Source organism: Petromyzon marinus, chromosome 39 (genome assembly GCF_048934315.1).
Source record: "Petromyzon marinus isolate PM22_M1 ecotype Great Lakes invasive population chromosome 39, UKy_Petmar_22M1.pri1.0, whole genome shotgun sequence".
Lineage (NCBI taxonomy): Eukaryota > Metazoa > Chordata > Hyperoartia > Petromyzontiformes > Petromyzontidae > Petromyzon > Petromyzon marinus.
The window spans coordinates 4,239,439-4,259,606 of record NC_133705.1 but is presented as its reverse complement, the minus strand read 5'-3'; the positions used below and the strand labels follow the sequence as shown (position 1 = coordinate 4,259,606).

At 54.7% G+C, this 20,168-nt stretch overlaps 1 protein-coding gene across 2 annotated transcripts in view; it reads right to left on the bottom strand.

Moving 5' to 3' along the window:
* The window catches only part of MIB2 (MIB E3 ubiquitin protein ligase 2), a 61,526-nt gene that overhangs the window by 29,846 nt on the left and 11,512 nt on the right, over positions 1-20,168 (bottom strand). For both annotated transcript variants that reach the window (XM_032968441.2, XM_076072832.1), the window contains 5 exons: positions 19,477-19,648; positions 7,970-8,076; positions 5,713-5,907; positions 4,215-4,357; positions 2,920-3,030 (listed from right to left, as the gene is read on the bottom strand). In XM_032968441.2, the coding sequence (XP_032824332.2) occupies positions 2,920-3,030; positions 4,215-4,357; positions 5,713-5,907; positions 7,970-8,076; positions 19,477-19,648 (728 nt within the window). The remainder of the gene's footprint in view (positions 1-2,919; positions 3,031-4,214; positions 4,358-5,712; positions 5,908-7,969; positions 8,077-19,476; positions 19,649-20,168) is intronic.

Here is a 20,168-nt window from a genome sequence, read left to right as displayed (position 1 = left end):
GGCTCTAGGTTGTTCTTCGTGCTTTTGGAGTACCTGACCCTCTGCTCACGATCATTAAGGACCTTCATGATGGTGAGCGGGCCCGGGTAAAACTACGTGGCCGGGAGTCAGAGCCATTCCCTGTACACCTTGGGGTGCGACAGGGATGTCCTCTGGCTCCCACATTATTTAACATCTATTTTGACCACGTAGTTCGTGAAGCCTTCAATAGCTGTACCGGGGGAATCTCCATATGGTACAGATATAATGGGAGGCTGATCGATGCCCGGGTGCGGTCAAGGGATGGCTACCTATTGCTCAACCACGTTATGTATGCTGATGATTTGGTAATAGCTGCTCATTCAGAGGAGGAGTTGGAGACGCTGCTGCTTAGACTGGAGCGTGCCACTAAGAGGTGGGGCCTTACCATCAGCCCCACCAAAACTAAGCACCTGCCTGGGTATTTTGTACCATCGGACATTCCATCTCCACAACTCCCAATCGGTAATGGGGCAGTTGTGGAGAGAGTGGAGAGTTTCCCATACCTGGGCAGTGTGCTTATGACTGGCTCCAGTTTAACAGCAGAGGTCTCACTCCGAATCAGTCGGGCGGCAATATCTTTTCATCGGTTGTGTAACGCTGTGTGGAAGCTACCTGGTCTGTCGCTCTGCACTAATCTTCAGGTCTTCTCAGCCACGGTCATTCCCTCCCTTCTCTACGCTTGCGAAACATGGACCCCCCTAATGGAACATCTTCGCCGGTTAGAAACATTTAGGCTGGCCTGCCTACGATCCATCCTGGGTTTAACCAGACTGGATTGTGTGAGGAGCTCACAAATCCTTGAAAGATCTGGGCAAGGTCCCATCGGTGAGCTCCTCCGGCGGGGAAGGCTGCAATGGCTGGGTCATGTAGCCCACATGCCCAGCCACCACATGCCGAAACAGCTTTTGTTCGGCCGGATCGAGGGGGCTAAGCGGGCGCAGCATGGGCTAGAAAAGAGATGGAGTGATGTGGTACAGGAGGACGTGGAGCTGAGTGGACTTGCCGATGACTGGTACCAGCGGTGTCAAGATCAGCCTCTGTGGAGGAGGCTCGTGAAGGACGCTACTGGGCAGTTGGAGGTAGTCGCCCTCCAACAACAACGGAGGGCGGAGGAGCGACGCTCAGAACAACGAGCGGAGCGCCGGGTGGCTAATTCACAGCAAGTTGGCACAGTAGGGGGCACAGGTGGTGCATCAGCCAGTCATCTCAGTCAGTCGACCCGTGGCACCTGGGTCTGCCCCGTGACCTCCTGCCAGCGGGCATTCGACACTTCACGTGGCCTCAGGGTGCACATAGCCTGGCACAAGTGTCGTGGTGACGTCACCGCCACTTAGTGGCGAATGGCGGTTGTTGTTGTTGTTGCACGTGTGGGGAGTGAGAGTGTAAGCGGATAACGCGCTGTGCTACGAACCCGATGACCCGGGTTCGATTCCCGCTCACGGCCAACACCAGTGACGATTATCTGAACCAGTCTTGGGCCTTCCCTAGGTCGACTCAGCCTCAAATGAGTACCTGGTGCGATCACCACTAGGGATGTGTAAGTATCGCCACTATGGATACCAACGTGGTTGGGCGTGGTGCTGGCCACTCACCCTCCTGTGTGCCATGCCGGTCTTCATCACGTGAACTCCGGTCATCATTGCAGCGGTATTTGGCGACCCATTGAACAAAGACGGTGACTGCATCGAGCAATTTCAGATCTGCTTCTGCGACCATCTCGAACGCCAATTTAGCTATGCACTTTTAAATTTTGATTGAAAACTCCGATTAAAATGTTTGGCTACGTACGGTGCGAAAGAAGTTCAACATACAAACGTATGTAGTGACATAGAATGGGTTACTAGGGCGCGTAGCTGGTTACTGGTAGAGAGCGAGATTGTGGGTGTAGTAGCCCAGTCTGCCAGCAGGGCAGGTGAAATGTGCCACTGGAGCGTGTAGCGCCGGTTGCTGGCAGAGAAGGGGGATCTGAGGACACGGCAGCTGGTCTGCCAGCAGGGCACATGATAGGCCGGGGTAAGGGATGTAGGGTAAAGGTGACAAGAGGGGACACGTGGGGCGGAGCCCAGAACCTTCTGGTAGGTTCCAGAAGGGGGCGTGGCCGAGGGCGGAGCCAGGCCACGCTGGGGAAGATAAAAAGGAGGTCCCGACGCTGAGTCGGAGCTGTCGTTTGGAATGGAACCCGTCGTCTACGCAAGTCTTCATCCCCATCTTCACCTCCTCGGCGTTGTGGGTCAGGCAGTGTGCCGGCTGTCCTGACCCGTGTGTAGTTATCCCCTGTACTGTGGACGTGTAGAATAAACTTGTGTGCCTCCTACTATTAGTGTCTCTGAAGTAACTACTACACATACATAGGTGGTCGCTAACAGCACTCGCCCCAACAGTCTGTTAAAGCTAAACGGGGGATCTTCGTCTTTGTGTATGTGGTGAGCGGTAGTGTAGCGGGTTAGCGTGCTGAGCTAACGAACCCGTCGACCCGAGTTCAACGGCAGTTACTAATATCAGAACCGTTCCCGGTACGATGTGTAAATATGTAAATATCGTCATTCGTGGTGTTGGCCAACCCACCACCAGTGTGGGGAGTGGTAGTGTAGCGGTTAGCGTGCTGTGCTCCCAACCCGGTGACCCGAGTTTGATTCCCACTCACGGTCAACATGAGTGACAAATATCTGAACAAGTCCTGGACCTCCCCTAGGTCTACTCAGCCTCAAATGAGTACAGAGGATGGTGTGTACTCATCGCCACTGGAGAGACAAAGGTGGCCGAGTGTGGCGCTGACCACCCACCCCCTAGTGTGCAGTGGCAGCCAGAATAGGTGCTCGCTAACAGCACTTGCCCCAACAGTCTGTTAAAGGCGACACGGGGGATCTTTGTCGTTTGTGTGTACCCGCTGTCTCTCACCTTGGTGAGCGCCCCCGAGTGGTAGGTCCACCTCATCTTGGTTCCCCCGTACTCTACGCGCACGTCTCCTCGCTCCGTGATGCGGTGCACCGTGCCGACCTTCCCGATGAACTAGCGCGGAGATGCAGGGACACGCGGGGACACGGGGTAACGGGGCAGGGGGCAACAGTCAACGGGACATGTGAGGACAACTTGGAAACACCCAGGGGGACAGCAGGAGACACACGGGGGCAGGGGGACAAGTCGCACGGCACATGGATATACGCAGGGACAGTTGGAGACACAAACAAAGACAAAGATCCCCGAATAGTTTAACACGTAGGCTTTTGCGACCAATATTTTTCATAATAAAGGTTTTTGGGTTAGATCGCGTTAGTTATAAATGTGTCGTAACCCTCCACCACCCGACACAGCCAATCAGCAAAAAAATGTCACATTGACAAAAGACAAATAGTTCACTACTTTAGCCCACCGGTGTGTTGAAGAGTGAATCCACAACATTTACAGTTTGAGTACGACGTTTCGCGGGTATTTACATCCAGCATCATCGGGCAATTCGCCAGAATGGTAAAGCCCTCACTTGCTCCCGGTCTTAAATAGAGCAGCAGGGTGACGTCATCATTGCGCAGTGATTTGAGGCGGGGGGGGGGGTATTGTAATTATATAATCGATTGGTAATTGGTCAATGGTTATGATTAGTAATGATGACATCACCATGCTGCTCTATTTAAGACCGGGAGCAGGCGAGGGCTTTACCATTCTGGCGAATTGCCCGATGATGCTGGATGTAATTACCAGCGAAACGTCGTACTCAAACTGTAAATGTTGTGGATTCACTCAACACACCGGTGGGCTAAAGTAGTGAATTATTTGTCTTTTGTCAACGTGACACTTTTTTGCTGATTGGCCGTGTCGGGTGGTGGAGAGTTACGACACATTTATAAATAACGCGATCCCCGTATAGACTTAACAGATTGTTGGGGCAGGTGTTGTCAGCGAGACACACACACACACACAGGACGGCAGTCACACCATGAGAAACGCAGAGACGTCCAAAATCATATCGCACACAGTGGAGACAGAACGCTTATTATTAAGTCCGTGCAGTGGACCAGACCATCAGAGACACACAGATACAAATAAACCATCAGTGACACACGGAGAGATACGAAGACCCACGAAGAAATCCAGACCATCAGGGACACACAGAGACACACGAAAATACGCAGAGACACACAAAAGAGATGCGGGAGCCAACCACTGGCCTCCCGGCTTTGTCCACACGAATCCCCCACCTCAGCCATCTTGGGGTTCCAGCCACCGTGTCCGTCCTGCATCTGTCTCAGAATGTCCTCCTCCAGGAGGCACTTCACCTTGTCGCCCACCTGGAAGGCGCGCTCCTCCTGCATCTCCTGGCCCCGCACCTCAGCCGGCTCCCCTGGGCACCGCCACACGCGTGACAACATGCGTGACAACATGCGTGACAACATGCATGACAACATGCGTGACAACATGCGTGACAACATGCGTGACAACATGCGTGACAACATGCGTGACAACATGCATGACGCGCGCGGCACTCGTGTCAGTCATGCCGTCCCCCCCGTGCGTCTCCATGCTGCTGTCCCCACTTCACGCACCACATGCAGCTAGTGCCACCTAAGAAGGCAACGTACTGTAAGCTGCAGGAGATTTGCGGTGGGATGGGTGGTGGTGGTGAGGCGATGCTGCTGCCGTGCATAATCACAGCGATTTGCGGTGTGGTTTTTCAAAGTTGCCAAATGTGGACCATGATGGCAGCACACGATGACCCGCTGCTGCTGCTCGTTTCGAACGACGCTGACGTGCGAGCGAAGCAGGCGGCGCGTCATAGTGCCGTCATCACGGTTAACATGCAGCCGTAGTGTTAACAAGGGCGGCCCGCCGGATTCGAACTGCGAACCTCTGCAACAAGTGCCGACCACGCCACCACCTGGCCATGTATTCCGCCCCTGTTTAATACTGATATTGTTCATGTAACGATTATTATTTATCGATTTATATATCCAGGAGAGCCCCACAGAGTGGGTTGAACTCTATATAACTCGCTGACCCACCCCTGTTGGACATATGTGACCCCCTACTGGACATCTGTAACCCCTACTGGACATCTCTGAAAAAGAGCTTCATAGCACATCGGCACTTCAGGCTAAATAAAGATTCTGATCTTGATTTCAGGAGTGTCCTGCTGCTACATCGGGGATTTTCAGCCAATTAACGATGTTGATTATTACTGTAGTATTATTATTACTGTACATGCGAGGAGGAACCAGAAGAAAACCCTTACATAGTAAAACAATACTAATATATATCATTTTTATTATTATTTTGAACCCAACGTGTGGAAGGCACGACCACTGGGCCGCATCACTGGGGCCAGGGCCCCCCCATCTCCGCCTCATCGGTGGCGAGATGTCAACTACTTCACCTGGTACGCAGGAGGTCGTGGGTTCGATCCTGACCTTGACACCTGCTGCTGTATATTTGGAGTTTGCGGTGTCTCTCTCCCAATGGTCGCGTGGATTTTTCTCCGGGCCCTCCGGTTTTTCCCCTCCACATTTAGCATCAACGTCACACGTGCAGAGCGTCTGGCTGCTGCTATCCATTTCCATGTGATGAATACGAGCCAACTTCGTTGACCTATACACTTGTGACAGGCAGGTCGCTTCTTTAAAAGAGCTACGTGGCTCAGTGGCGCGCCTTACCCTGGGGTCAAATAAATAGCAGCAAATAAATGGTGAGGTGTCGCCGTACCCAGCAGGGGCAGGTGCTCGGCGAAGTAGTATCCCCCGTGGGAGTCGGCGATGCACTTGAGGTCGACCTTGCCCTTGTGCCCGACGCGGTACACGTTGGTGGAGCCGTTGGCCCAGGTGACGCAGGCAACGCTGCGCCACGACTCGGCGTCCCAGCCCCGGATTTCGTTCACCTTGCCGTGCTTCCCATCGCCGCCTGCAGACAAACACAAAGGTCCCGTGCCACCATCACCCCACCCCCCAAATGGCATCGAGCCTGAAAAGACAGCCGGGGCAATTGCTGGCAAACGAGTAGCAGCACCTACGAAGGCCGACATGGCACACGAAGGGGTGGGTGGCCAGCACCAAGCCCGGTTGCCTTTGTATCCCAAAGTGCTGATGTTTACACACCGTACTAATTTGACGGCTGAATCGCCCCAGGGGAGGGCCCAGGACGGGTTCGGATAATCGTCACTAGTGTTGGCCGTGAGCGGGAATCGAACTCGGGTGGCCGGGATTATAGTGCAGTCCGCATACCAACACTAAACCTCCCGATGATGACAACAACAGCCGCCATTCACCACGAAGTGGCAGTGACGTCACCGCTTGAGACAAACACAAGTGCCCTTTGAGGCCAAGTGAAGCGTCGAAGGCTCGCTGACAGGAGGTTATGGGACAGGCTGAGGTGCCTTGCATTGACAGACCGGGATGACTGGCAGATGCACCACCTGTCCTCCCTACCATGCCACCTCACTGCGTTTTAGCCACCTGGAGCTTCGCTCGTTGTTGTGATCGTCATTCCTCTGCCCTCTGTTGTTGCTGGAGGGCAACTACCTCCAACTGCCCAGTAGCATCCTTCATGAGCCTTCTCCATGACAAAGTTAAAAGACTTGGGGTAAGTGCTGTTAGCGAATAGCACCTATGAAGGCAAGCATAGCAAACGAGGCGGTGGGTCACCAGCACCACACCCGGTCGCCTTTTTTTCCCCAGTGGTAATGTTTACACACCAGGTACTCAGTTTGAGGCTGAGTCTACTTAGGCAAGAGCCCATCACCATACTCTTTGGTTCTTTCGGCAAAGTCACGTAGGTATATTATTTATTTTATACTTATGTGACTTTACCGAAGAGTAAGGATTCCTGCAGTCACGAAAGCTTCAAATCTAGATTGGCCCATCACCAGTTCAGATAATCGTCACTGGTGTTGGCCGTGAGCGGGAATCGAACCCGGGTCGCCAGGTTCATAGCGCAGCGTAGCGCTAACCGCTACACTACCGCTCCCCACACGCGTGTGTACACGTGTCCGCAACACGCATAACTTGCATCGTGTAACTTGTCGAGGTGGTAAAGGTGCAGATCCCCCTTGGGGGAGCATGTGAGGGGGAGTGCGGAGGCAGTGACTTCAAAGTCCTCTTTCTCATCAAGCATGAGAAAGAGGACTGGCGTCAGACAGCCCGGGGACGCACGGGCCTGGGCGTGTACACGCACGCACGCACACACGGACACACACGCACGTCCGTTCCTCTAACATGCCTCTTTCTTTCAGATTAATTTACGGGGCGGCAGGGAGGGAGCGGGTGGAGATGGTTGCCAACATAAATTAGCTCTCAATCTCATTGCGCAGTGACGCACGGTGGGGGGGGGGGGGGGGGGGGGCGGCAGGCAGCCAAGCGTCGTTATCGTTGCCCGCTCGGCTGCAATTTACTAAATTGGCGAGCAGGGTGGGCAAGAGGGGAAGTGGGGGACAGGTAGGGGAGGGGAGGGGTTGTGGGGGGAGTACGTGTGACTTTCCTTGCGCCTGTGCCACTAATTAATTGTCACGGGGAAACGGAAGCCAGCGGAGGGGTGATGTTTTACTGGCGGGCTGACCGAGTGGGTGGTGAGCGAGCACGCCGGTGAGTGAGTGGGTGAGCGGACGAGGGAGTGAGTGAGTGAGAATGTGGGTGAATGCGTGGGTGAATAAGTGGTTGAGTGAAAGAGAGTGGGGCGAGAGTAGGACAGTGCACGAGAGACGAGTGAGTGTAAGAGCGTGGAGTGAGTGAGCGGGCAAGTGAGCAAGTGTGAGAGTAAAGAAGGTGGATGCTTTGGGTGAGCGAGCGGGTGGGGGCGAGTGAGCAGGGGAGCGGGAAAGGGGTGCGGTGCGTAGAGCAGAGAAAGTCTGGGGAATCAAGAGGGCAGGAAAAGAAAGGGCATCAAAGTAGGGCAGGGGGGCAAATGGCAATGAGTAGTGGGCAGCACAGCAGTGGGCAGCGCAGCAGTGGGCAGGCAGGGCTGTCCGTACCATCCTGGTTGCCCCAGTCCCAGTCGGGTCCCCGCACGACCTTCGCCCCCTGGAAGAGGCCCCGCAGCTGCACCCGCTCCAGCCCAGCACGGGAGCTCACGGGGACCCTGCAATACACCGCACAGCGTCATACCACGGTGTACTCTACAGCACCGCGTTTATCCACAGTGTTCTCAACAGCACCAAGTGACACCACAGTGTACTCGACAGCACCGCACCACATTATACCATACCACATCCTTTGTAACACACCGCACTACACTACACCACATCCTTTGTAACACACCGCACTACACTACACCACACCTGTTGTAACACACCGCACCACACTACACCACACCCCTTGTAACACACTGCACCACACAACACCACACCTGTTGTAACCCACCGCACCACACGACACCACACACCATGTAACACACTGTACCACACGACACCTATTGTAACACACCGCACCACACTACACCACACCTGTTGTAACACACCGCACCACACTACACCACACACCATGTAACACACCGCACTACACTATACCACACCTGTTGTAACACACCGCACCACACTACACCACACCCCATGAAACACACCGCACCACACTACACCACACCTGTTGTAACACACCGCACCACACGACACCACACACCATGTAACACACCGCACCACACTACACCTGTTGTAACAGTGGCCCACACTACACCACACACCATGTAACACACTGCACCACACTACACCACACCTGTTGTAACACACCGCACCACACTACACCACACCCCTTGTAACACACCGCACCACACGACACCACACCCCTTGTAACACACCGCACCACACTACACCACACACCATGTAACACACTACACCACACCTGTTGTAACACACCGCACCACACTACACCACACACCTTGTAACACACTGCACCACACGACACCTGTTGTAACACACCGCACCACACTACACCACACCTGTTGTAACACACCGCACCACACTACACCACACCTGTTGTAACACACCGCACCACACTACACCACACCTGTTGTAACACACCGCACCACACTACACCACACCTTTTGTAACACACTGCACCACACTACACCACACACCATGTAACACACTACACCACACGACACCACACCCCTTGTAACACACTGCACTACACTACACCACACGACACCTGTTGTAACACTGCACTACACCACACACCATGTAACACACTACACCACACCTGTTGTAACACACCGCACCACACTACACCACACACCATGTAACACACTGCACTACACTACACCACACGACACCTGTTGTAACACTGCACTACACCACACACCATGTAACACACTACACCACACCTGTTGTAACACACCGCACCACACTACACCACACCCCTTGTAACAGAACGTGGGGCGTCCCGGGTCCCCGAATCATCGCTGAGCATGGCCAATGGCGCAGCCGCCGACGCCACACAAACATTCACAGTGCTCACACCGACGGCGCACTCCCCCGACTTCCTGCCAAGGGCAAAATTGAACATTCATCTTCATCCGCTTCCCTCCCCAATTACATTACTATTGTTCCGCTCGCGTTCATTGTTGTCATCTAAAGGAGGACATTTTCATTCAGAACCTCTGCAGTGACATCGCCCCCCCCCCGCCCCCCCGGTGGACCCCGCCGTCCTTCACCCCCTGAAGAAGGCGACCTCTGGAAGTGGATATCACAGAACTCATTTCTGAAGTCCCTGTCATTGGCCTCTTTACCCACACGAAGGGAGAAGGGGGTGGGGAACAATCTTTTTGTACACGCTGCAAGGCGCAGCTGCTTGCCCTATGACAACTGCAGTGGAAGCCGACCGGGATTTAGAAGCCAGCCGGCTTTGGCGATGTTGACGATGTTGCAACAGGGACGTGGACGTGACCGTCCTATCGCTAAACCCGAGAAGCCGGTTTTAGTACTGGTAGGAACCAAGTTGTAAACTGAGTGTACCAGCCTGCAATAGATTAATGTGTCCGTCCGTCCGTCCGTCCCCTTTCAATACTTGAACGAAGTAAAATCTCGTGCTGTTGGGGGTGTATAATTTGTCCGAAGAACCCTCAACGATTTTGAGGGCAAAAAGGTGGGAAGACGCTCGCAATTTGCACAATTTTACGTAATGTCATAAAATTGCGCGAAATTCCAATGTTCCTACCAGCCCACCCTGCAGGGACCTGTTCAGTTCTTGGTCGGTTGGTTGGGTGGCTGAATCCCAGATTGCAACCCAGAATAGGTGCCACGGTGGCTATGAGATGTTAACTGCCCCGCCTGGTATGCAGGAGGTCATGGGTTCGGTCCCGACCCTGACGCCTGTGTTGTTGGCGTTGACGTGAATCTCTCTCCCCGTGGATTTTTCTCCGGGTCCTCCGGTTGTTCCCTCAACATTTCGAAACGTGCATTTAGAGTATTGGACTGCTACGAATGTCTACGTGATGATAAGCCACTTTGTTGAGCTATCATTTGTGGCTAGGTCCACTTCGGACAAAGAGCTACTGCACAACTCCGTGGGCCTTGCCTGGTAAAGTAAAATAAAAAATCTTAACGCCACCGGCTCAGCAACGTCTCTACGTAAATGAAGCGTACCAGCCGAGTTGGCATGTGCCCTCATGTTAGCAATGAAACAGGGGTAGGCAGGGGTGGGTGGCAGACGGGGGGGGGGCTACCTCCTCTGTCTCCGCTCGGTGTCCCTCCCAGCCCCCGGGCCCCAATAACCGGGCCACACCCCCCCCCCCCCCGGTATTCCCCCTCCCCCACCCCTCGTCTCCCACCTCCGCCCCCCCCCCGCCCGTCATTCCGCTGACGATGCGCGAGCGATAGAGAAAGGGGGGGGGGGGGGGGGATGTGCGCATCTCCTCCTCCGTAAAGCGAATTGAAACGTGATTGATGGGCACACGGGCACGGCCCATGTCCACCCCTCGCTGCCTCCTTGTCCGCCCTCTCCTCCTCCTCTTCCGCCCCCTCCTCCTCCTTCTTCTGCTCGCCGTCTGTCTCTGGCACTGACGGTGATGCCCGTGTGCGCCCCCTCCCCCCTGCAGTGGGTGTGTGATGGAGTAAGTCTGAAGTTGCAGGCGTGTGCGCCGAGCGTCTGAATTTATCGGGATGATGGAGCAGTTTGCCAGCCCCCCCCCCCACAGATGGGGACAACAGGGATGAGTGGCGGCAGGAAAGACAAAGGGGGATGAACGGACGGGCGTGACGATGTGGACGCACACGCACGCTCACTCGGGACAAACGGACGCAGAATTACTCATGCACACAAATACTCTCACAAATTTAGCTGCAGGCACACACTCAAACACATGCTTGGATACCCAGAAATGCTCACAGAAACTCAGACGGGCTAACACGAAGATCCCCCGTATAGCCTTTAACAGACTGCTGGGGCAATGCTTTTAGCGAGCACCTGTGAAGATTGGTATGGTCCACGAGGGGGTGGGTGGCCAGCACCACGCCTGGCCGCCTTTGTGTCCCGAGTGATGATGTTTACAGATCGCACCAGGTACTTATTTCAGGCTGAGTCGACCTAGGGATGGCCCAGAATTGGTTCAGATAACCGTCACTGATGTTAGCCGTGAGCAGGAATCAAACTCAGGTGGCCAGGCTCCTAGCGCAGTGCGCTAACCGTGATGCCTACGCTCCCCACACAGGCTAACTTACATACAAAGACAAAAATCCCGATGTTGGTCGTGAACGGGAATCTACCCCAGGTCACCGGGTACTCACTCACATATGTACCCACTCAAACAAGATCTATTCCTATACACACACATACACACAACTCACACTCAGACTCACACGTGTAAAGCCATCTACAAAAGAAAAGGCTTTCCCCATCTAGCAAATACACACGGGTCACAATGTTCTAACAAAAAAGGTCTCTGTCACACTCACACTCACCGTGCAATTCACCAACCCCCCCCCCCCCCACGGCATCCCAAGTTCCACACCGCGGGGGCCTAATTCACCACGACCGGCAGGGTGAGTGTCACCGGGGCCTCACCATCACTGGCAGGGTGAGTGTCACCGGGGTCTTACCACGACCGGCAGGGTGAGTGTCACCGGGGTCTTACCACGACCGCCAGGGTGAGTGTCACCAGGGTCTTACCACAACCGGCAGGGTGTCACCGGGGTTTCACCATGACCTGCAGGGTGAGTGTCATTGGGGTCTCACCATCACCGGCAGGGTGAGTGTCATTGGGGTCTCACCATCACCGGCAGGGTGAGTGTCACCAGGGTTTCACCATCACCGGCAGGGTGAGTGTCACCGGGATGTCACCACGACTGGCAGGGTGTCACCGGGGTCTCACCACAACTGGCAGGGTGAGTGTCATTGGGGTCTCACCATGACCTGCAGGGTGAGTGTCATTGGGGTCTCACCATGACCTGCAGGGTGAGTGTCATTGGGGTCTCACCATGACCTGCAGGGTGAGTGTCATTGGGGTCTCACCATGACCTGCAGGGTGAGTGTTACCGGGATGTCACCACGACTGGCAGGGTGAGTGTCACCAGGGTCTCACCACGACCGGCAGGGTGAGTGTCATTGGGATCTCACCATGACCTGCAGGGTGAGTGTCATTGGGGTCTCACCACAACTGGCAGGGTGAGTGTCACCAGGGTCTCACCACAACTGGCAGGGTGAGTGTCATTGGGGTCTCACCATGACCTGCAGGGTGAGTGTCATTGGGGTCTCACCATGACCTGCAGGGTGAGTGTCACCGGGATGTCACCACGATCGGCAGGGTGCGTGTCACCAGGGCCTCACCACGACTGGCAGGGTGAGTGTCACCAGGGTCTCAGCACGACCGGCAGGGTGAGCGTCATTAGGATCTCACCATGACCGAACGCTCCGCAGACACCACGTTGGCAGTGACGGCCGTTTCGTCAAATCAATTACGGGCGGGGAAATCGCGCCGCACCAAGGCGTGGCGTGATTTAAAATCGTCGGCATTCGAAAAACCGGCGTGGCGAAAACCGCTTTCGCGTACGGGGGAGGCGAGTGACACGGGCGCTGGAGCAGAGGCACAAACGACATTCCACTGCTGGATGATGTCCTCCCTCCGCAAGCCGTGTTGGGTCATTGGGCACGCTGTAACGACTCAATTTACCACCCTGGGCCACACGGGTTGGTCCAGGATCAGTTAATCACTGATGGGGCGCCACGGTGGCTATGAGATGTTAACTACCTCGCCTGGTACACAGGAGGTCATTGGGTTCGATCCCGACGCTGACGCCTGCTGCTGCTCCCGTGGTAGCGTGGATTTTTCTCCGGGTCAACGTCACGCGTTTTTAGAGTATTGGGCTGCTATAAATTTCCATGTGATGATGTCAGCCACTTCGTTGGGCTACCTGTGGCCAAGTCGCTGAAAGAGAAGCTAATAGCTCAGTGGGCTTTTTCTGGTAAAAGTTGTATTTTTCTTCGTAATTTACTTTCCTTACTTATACTTTGCACTCCAATCGTACATAGCTCAGTGGGGCTGAGCTGGTGAAATGAACATAGTTAAAAAATTGGAGTTGGATGCGTGCCGTGGCCACAAACTAACCTGCGTAGACCACGGGGGCCATTTGACCATACTTCACCGTGCCAGGCTCAGTGTGGGTTGGTGAAGCGGAGGGAGCGGGGGATGGGGGGTAAGCCCCGACGATCGAGTCGGATATCGATATTGCTCGCTACAGGTGCGGTGGCCGTGGCTGGGAATGGAACTCGGGTCACCGGTTTCGGAGCGCGACGCGCTAACCACCGCGCCACGAGACGTCCCTGACCGCGACACCGGGGTAAGCGTGAAACCAAATAGAAATGGGTTCTGACACGTCGAGGGATGGTCTCACGATTCTTGCCAGCACCACCTTCCTGTGCTTTCACCTGAGCGCCAGCGTCTGACAGGGGTCAGGTTGGATCCCCCCCTCCTCTCATCCCCCCCCTTCACCCCTCACTGAACAAACAAAGAAAAATTACCGAGTCTGGACCACCGAGAAAAACAAAATAAGGCGAGGGCCGCTTTGGCCGCGATTTGCTATCGATCCGAGTCCTGCCAAGCCAGTGGGTGATGTGTGAGTGAGTGACCGCCGTGGTGTGCGTGAGTGCGTGCGGGTGAGTGCATGCGGGCGTGTAGGTGCGGGCGAGTAGGTGCGGGCGAGTAGGTGCGGGTGAGTAGGTGCGGGTGAGTAGGTGCGGGCGAGTAGGTGCGGGCGAGTAGGTGCGGGCGAGTAGGTGCGGGTGAGTAGGTGCGGGTGAGTAGGTGCGGGTGAGTAGGTGCGGGTGAGTAGGTGCGGGTGAATAGGTGCGGGCGAGTAGGTGCGGGCGAGTAGGTACGGGTGAGTAGGTGCGGGCGAGTAGGTGCGGGTGAGTAGGTGCGGGCGAGTAGGTACGGGTGAGTAGGTGCGGGCGAGTAGGTGCGGGTGAGTAGGTGCGGGCGAGTAGGTGCGGGCGAGTAGGTGCAGGTGAGTAGGTGCGGGTGAGTAGGTGCGGGTGAGTAGGTGCGGGTGAGTAGGTACGGGTGAGTAGGTGCGGGCGAGTAGGTGCGGGCGAGTAGGTGCGGGTGAGTAGGTGCGGGTGAGTAGGTGCGGGCGAGAAGGTACGGGCGAGTAGGTACGGGTGAGTAGGTGCGGGCGAGTAGGTGCGGGTGAGTAGGTGCGGGCGAGTAGGTACGGGTGAGTAGGTGCGGGCGAGTAGGTGCGGGTGAGTAGGTGCGGGCAAGTAGGTGCGGGCGAGTAGGTGCAGGTGAGTAGGTGCGGGTGAGTAGGTGCGGGTGAGTAGGTGCGGGTGAGTAGGTACGGGTGAGTAGGTGCGGGCGAGTAGGTGCGGGCGAGTAGGTGCGGGTGAGTAGGTGCGGGTGAGTAGGTGCGGGCGAGAAGGTACGGGTGAGTAGGTACGGGTGAGTAGGTGCGGGCGAGTAGGTGCGGGTGAGTAGGTGCGGGTGAGTAGGTGCGGGCGAGTAGGTGCGGGTGAGTAGGTGCGGGTGAGTAGGTGCAAGTGAGTAGGTGCGGGTGAGTAGGTGCGGGTGAGTAGGTGCGGACAAGGGCGTGCTGGCCAGCATATGTTGTGCAGCGGTAATGTAGCGGTTATCCGTACTGCGAACCCGGCGACCCAAGTTCGATTCCCGCCTATGGCTACCAACACCGTTGACGATTATCTGAACTGGTGCTGGGCTTCCCCTAGGTCGACTCAGAGCTCAACTGAGTACCTGGAGTGGTGTGTTAACATCGCCACTGGGGAGACAAAGGCGGCCGGGCGTGGTGCTGGCCACCCACCCCTCGTGTTCTGTGTCGGCCTTCATCGGTACTCGCTAACAGTACTTGCTGCTACAGTCTGTTAAGGCTACATGGGGGATCTTTGTCTTTTTTGCGCTGGGGTGACTCACAAAGAACCCCCTGGCCCACGCAGCCGCCCACTCAGCCGCCCACTCAGCCGCCCACTCAGCCGCCCATTCACTCAGCCACCCAACTCGCTCAGCCACCCACTCACTCAGCCACCCACTCACTCAGCCACCCACTCACTCAGCCATCCAGTCTGCTTCATCCTTCGCACCGCTCAACTTCGGAAATTCCCTCCCGTCATCTCTTTTCTCTCCCAAATCTTACAATAACAACATCACTTAACTCAAGAAACATCACACGCTCTCACCGTCATCTACATACGGATGTTGAACTTCCTTCGCGCCGTACGTACACAGCCAACCGTGCTAATCGGAGGTGCGGTACAGTGGTGCTGGTCGTTGCTGGCCGTTCATCACTAACTTTGCGATGCATGCATAGAGCATGCACCACAAACATATTATCAGAGCATGTTTGTATGCATGTTCACCACAAGGACGTGTGGCTAATGCAGACTTGATGCCTTGCAAAATGTATCTATTTGGTATTTGAACATCTAAACACCTGGTTTATTCTTGACTGTTTTATTGCCAGCAAGGGTAAAATAGAATTGTAAATATTGTGGTTTTGATCTCCAACACACCGGTGTGCTGAAGTAGTAACTAATTGGCACGTTTATTTTACGTGACAAACCTTACTAATAGGCTGCGTTAGGTGATGGCAGATTTAACGACGCATTTTCATTTACGTGACCTAACCCAAATAAACCTCTACTGTGGATATTGATCGCGAAAGCGTGCTGCGTATTAAACTGAGGTGCCATACCCACAAGACAGAACTGCACAATAATGTAGACCAACAACATCTGCCCGTTCTGTATGGGACATGTAAACACTCATTCATTGGCTGAAAACATTTCAATATTTAAGATGACCGCAGAGCTTTGGCAACTTTTGGCAGCACCGGCTCACCGCCGTTCGTCTGTGGCTCCTCCCAGCTGCCAATGAGTCGTTCTCTCTCTACGGGAGCGAGCGAGCACAGTTTGGGCTGTGCGTTGCAAGACGACGTTGTTATCGCCATCATTACATTTGGGCCTAACCCAAGAATATATTTAAGAATCGTAATCACTGGCATGCGAAAAACCCTACGTGTTAAGTCATTCCTTCCTCTTCCTCCGACAAGCCTCGTCCTTCTCCTCCGACAATCTTTGGAGTTTCAAGGACAGGAGCTGCCATGGGAGAGCACGCTGGCTAAGCGGGGGGGGGGGGGGGGGGTAGTCACCGAGGCGCCCCGCCGGAGCCGTTACGTCCATCCCAAATGCATCACCACGAACAACAACTATGATCCATCACAAACCCCATTACGGCACGCGCACCCCTCTCTCGCCACAATCCCCCCGGCCACACAAATTAATGTTCCCGGCGTGTGCCGGCCGAGATTTGCCGGGATGATCGATGGTGATTGAAGAGGAATAAGCTTTGATCCGTCAGACTTCCGCTGCTGCCACTGCTGATGCTGCCGGTGACGGTGATACCCTCCGAGTTGTTTTGTTTTTTAAGATGCCCTCCGAATTGGGTGCCCCGGTGTCGAGACGTTAACTACCTCACCTGGTGTGCAGGAGTTTGCGGTTTCTCTCTCCCTCACCGTGGTCATGTGGATTTTTATCCGGGGCCTCCGGTTTTTCCCTCCACATTTAGAATCAACATCGTGCATTTAGAGTATTTGTCTGCTATACATTTCCACGGTGATCAGCCACTTTGTTGTACTATCATGTGGCAAGGTCGCTTCTGAAAAAGAGCTGCATATCTCAGTGGGCCTTACTGGGTAAAATAGAAATCGTTTTTTTTATCTTGATTGGAAGCTTTCGTGACTGCAGGAATCCATACTCTTTGGTTCTTTCGGTAAAGTCACGTAGTTAGAAATAAATTCAATTATCGAAAGAATTAAATTAAATTACCGAAAGAACCAAAAAGTATCGTTTTTTTTAATCACGGTTTTCCAAGTCATTAATTCAAAGGCCCAAAACGTCCTGTGGCCAGCAAACAAAAAGCACTATTGGAGGAGTGATACGTCACGTGCCTTCAGATGCGCTTTCTGCGGCCGTCTGGAATGCTCTTCCTTCCGATATTAGACATCTGCTGGGAGCTATGCACTTTCATCTACATTGACGCACTTATTTCTTTAAAATTGCCTTAATGTTTAGTGTGTTGTCCTTCCCCCTCCGTACCTCCGATAAGCACGGTTGGCTACGTACGGTGCGAAAGACGTTCAACATACTTACAGATACGTACACAACAGAGAAGAGGTGATATGGTTTTGTAATACGTGGGTTTCAATGCTCACCCCCTCCCCTGGGGGACTGCGACCCATGGGTTGAGAACCACCGCTCTATGCCGAAGTGTCTCTGGGACGTGAGCTCGTACGCTGCGCCATGCACTCTGTGCTGTATGTGCCAGGGCAAGGGAAGTTTTTGTTTAATCTGCACGAGGCAGCGCGAGCGCCACGTCGCGGTCGACGCACAACGTGAACACAAAACACGCTCATAACACAATACGAACACAAATGCCTTCCGAACACAACACAAAACTTGCTCCTCATATACAGCACGAACACAAATGCCTAACACAACACATTTGAATGTACACCACGATCACAAATGCCTTACTAAAAGCGTGTTGACTAGAGACGTGGACTCTCTGTGTACTGTGGCCTCAAAAGTCACCTGATGGGCGTGGGGACCCAGTTGCCTTGATTGGGGGGGGGGGGGGGGTGGTTGCCGGGGTACAAAGAGGGTTTGAATGGTCATGTTGCTTTCTCTCGGGAGAGAGTCATTCCTTCCTGAGGGATGATGGCCACAGCAGTGTACGAACGGATTAGCAGCCACACTCGACCTGCAACGCTGAGCGCCACCGGTTCGACCCCATGCACCTGGTGTGGTGCGGCAGTTGAAACAACGGGAGCCGAGTTTCTCTAATCACACCCCACCCAACCGCCCCCTGCCACCGCCCTCGCCAACCGCCTGTGTCCACCCAGCAATGTGAATGGGTACAACCGCAGTGAGTCGATTGGCAGGTCGCGTGCGGTGGGGAAAAGTGTGGGCACTTTCGCCGCTTCAAAAGACATCTGGCCAATGCAAAAGAGCAGGCCTCTTTCGAGCGCCCTCTCTCACGGAGGGTGCTTCCGCCAGCAGGACTGTGAGCAAGCAAATCCTGGGCTGCGCCTTTAGCTATTGTCTTAAAGGGTTACGCTGAGCTATAAATGGATCGCTTCGTATATATAATTTTTTGTGTGCGTGTCTGCGAGACGGGAAAAAAGCGAAATGCAATTACGCGGGATGAATTGCCCCTGCGTGTGCGCGAGCGTGCGTGTGCGCGTGGGTGTGTGCGTGTGTGTGACCCCTGTGCACTCACAAAGATACAGAGACGGTCTCAGGTCGCCAAATCCCAAGGGTGGAGTACAGCGGGGAGCTATCCACGGGGAGGAGCGGTGGGGGGGGGGGCAGGCCAGCGAGAGAGTGGGGCAGTGAGCGTGGAGACAAAGGTAGAGGGGGAAGCCAGAAATCCTACCGACCCCACATGACCTACCGCAGAGGAAACCACGTGGCATCGCACAGCCACCGAGGAGCAGAGTCTAAGGTTAGGATCCGGGGTCTGGGTTAGAGTCAGGGTAAGGAAAATGATTTAGACTCAGCGTTAGAATTAGGACTATGGGTTAGAATCAGCATTAGGGTGAGGGCTATGGTTCTGACAAGGGTTACAGTCAGTTGGCTTCAGTATGAGGAATACGGACACCGCGCCTCCTGTGTAGGGTGTGGCGATACGTAGCCTCATGCAGGTGTCACCCAGGCTCGCAGGGGCCTGGGCTACATTTCGGACACGGGCGCATCCCTGCGTGGAGTGCGCACGTTCTCTAAACCCGGTGCTGTGTGGGTATCCTCCGGTTTCTCCGGTTTCCTCCCATAGAAACATAACAATAATATTCTTAGCTCTTTCGGTAAAGTCACGTTGAAGGGAAACAATAAAATAATAATAAAATATATGTAAAACAATAAAAAAATTCTCACGACGTTTCGACCATAACACAAACGGTCGTCATCAGGTGTGTCGGTTTGCAAAATTGCGGTTGGGCAACCAGGGGGGCAGAGGGGCGGAGGGGCGGGCGGGGGGGTTACTCACGGGCGGGAGAGCGCCGTCTCGTGCCTCTCGAAGGCGTGGCCCAGATCGTGCTTGTTGCCCATGTAGCACTGTGTGCACAGGTCGAAGTCGTAGCACACGCTGCAGCGCCAGCGCATGCCCACGATGCCGTGCTTCTTGCACGAGTCACAGATGATGTTGGGGTGGCGCACGCCTGCTCACGCGGGCAGCGGAAGGGGGCGCGTGCAGGGAGACGAGCACGGAGACGCGTTGAGTTCCGCGCGTGACGGGGCACGAGGATGAGCGCGTTTGCGAGTCACCCCCCTGCGGTGGAAGTAATCAGCTTGGGTTGCCGCGTGCGAGCGAGGATGTGAGCGAGCACGTGAGCAGAGGCACACAGGCATTCGTGGAAACATGCAAGCGGACATGCGGAGACACACGGTGACACAGGCAAACGGCGATAAGGCAGACACACACCCTGCACTCAGATGATGGTAAGAAAAATGGAAACACCCCGCTGCCATCATTGTCCATGATCTATGCAACTGCTGGCTGAAGGCCATTCAGCTCCTGCACACGACCGGATCGTACGCCCTCCGTCTCCGCGGCGGGTGTGCATCTTGAGTGCATTCCCTCCTTTAGCCGCTACTCCGGCATTCATCTCTACCACTGGTCATCATCCCTCCTGGTGACGTGTCCTGCCCAAGCCCCATGTAATTACAGTAGAACCCCTG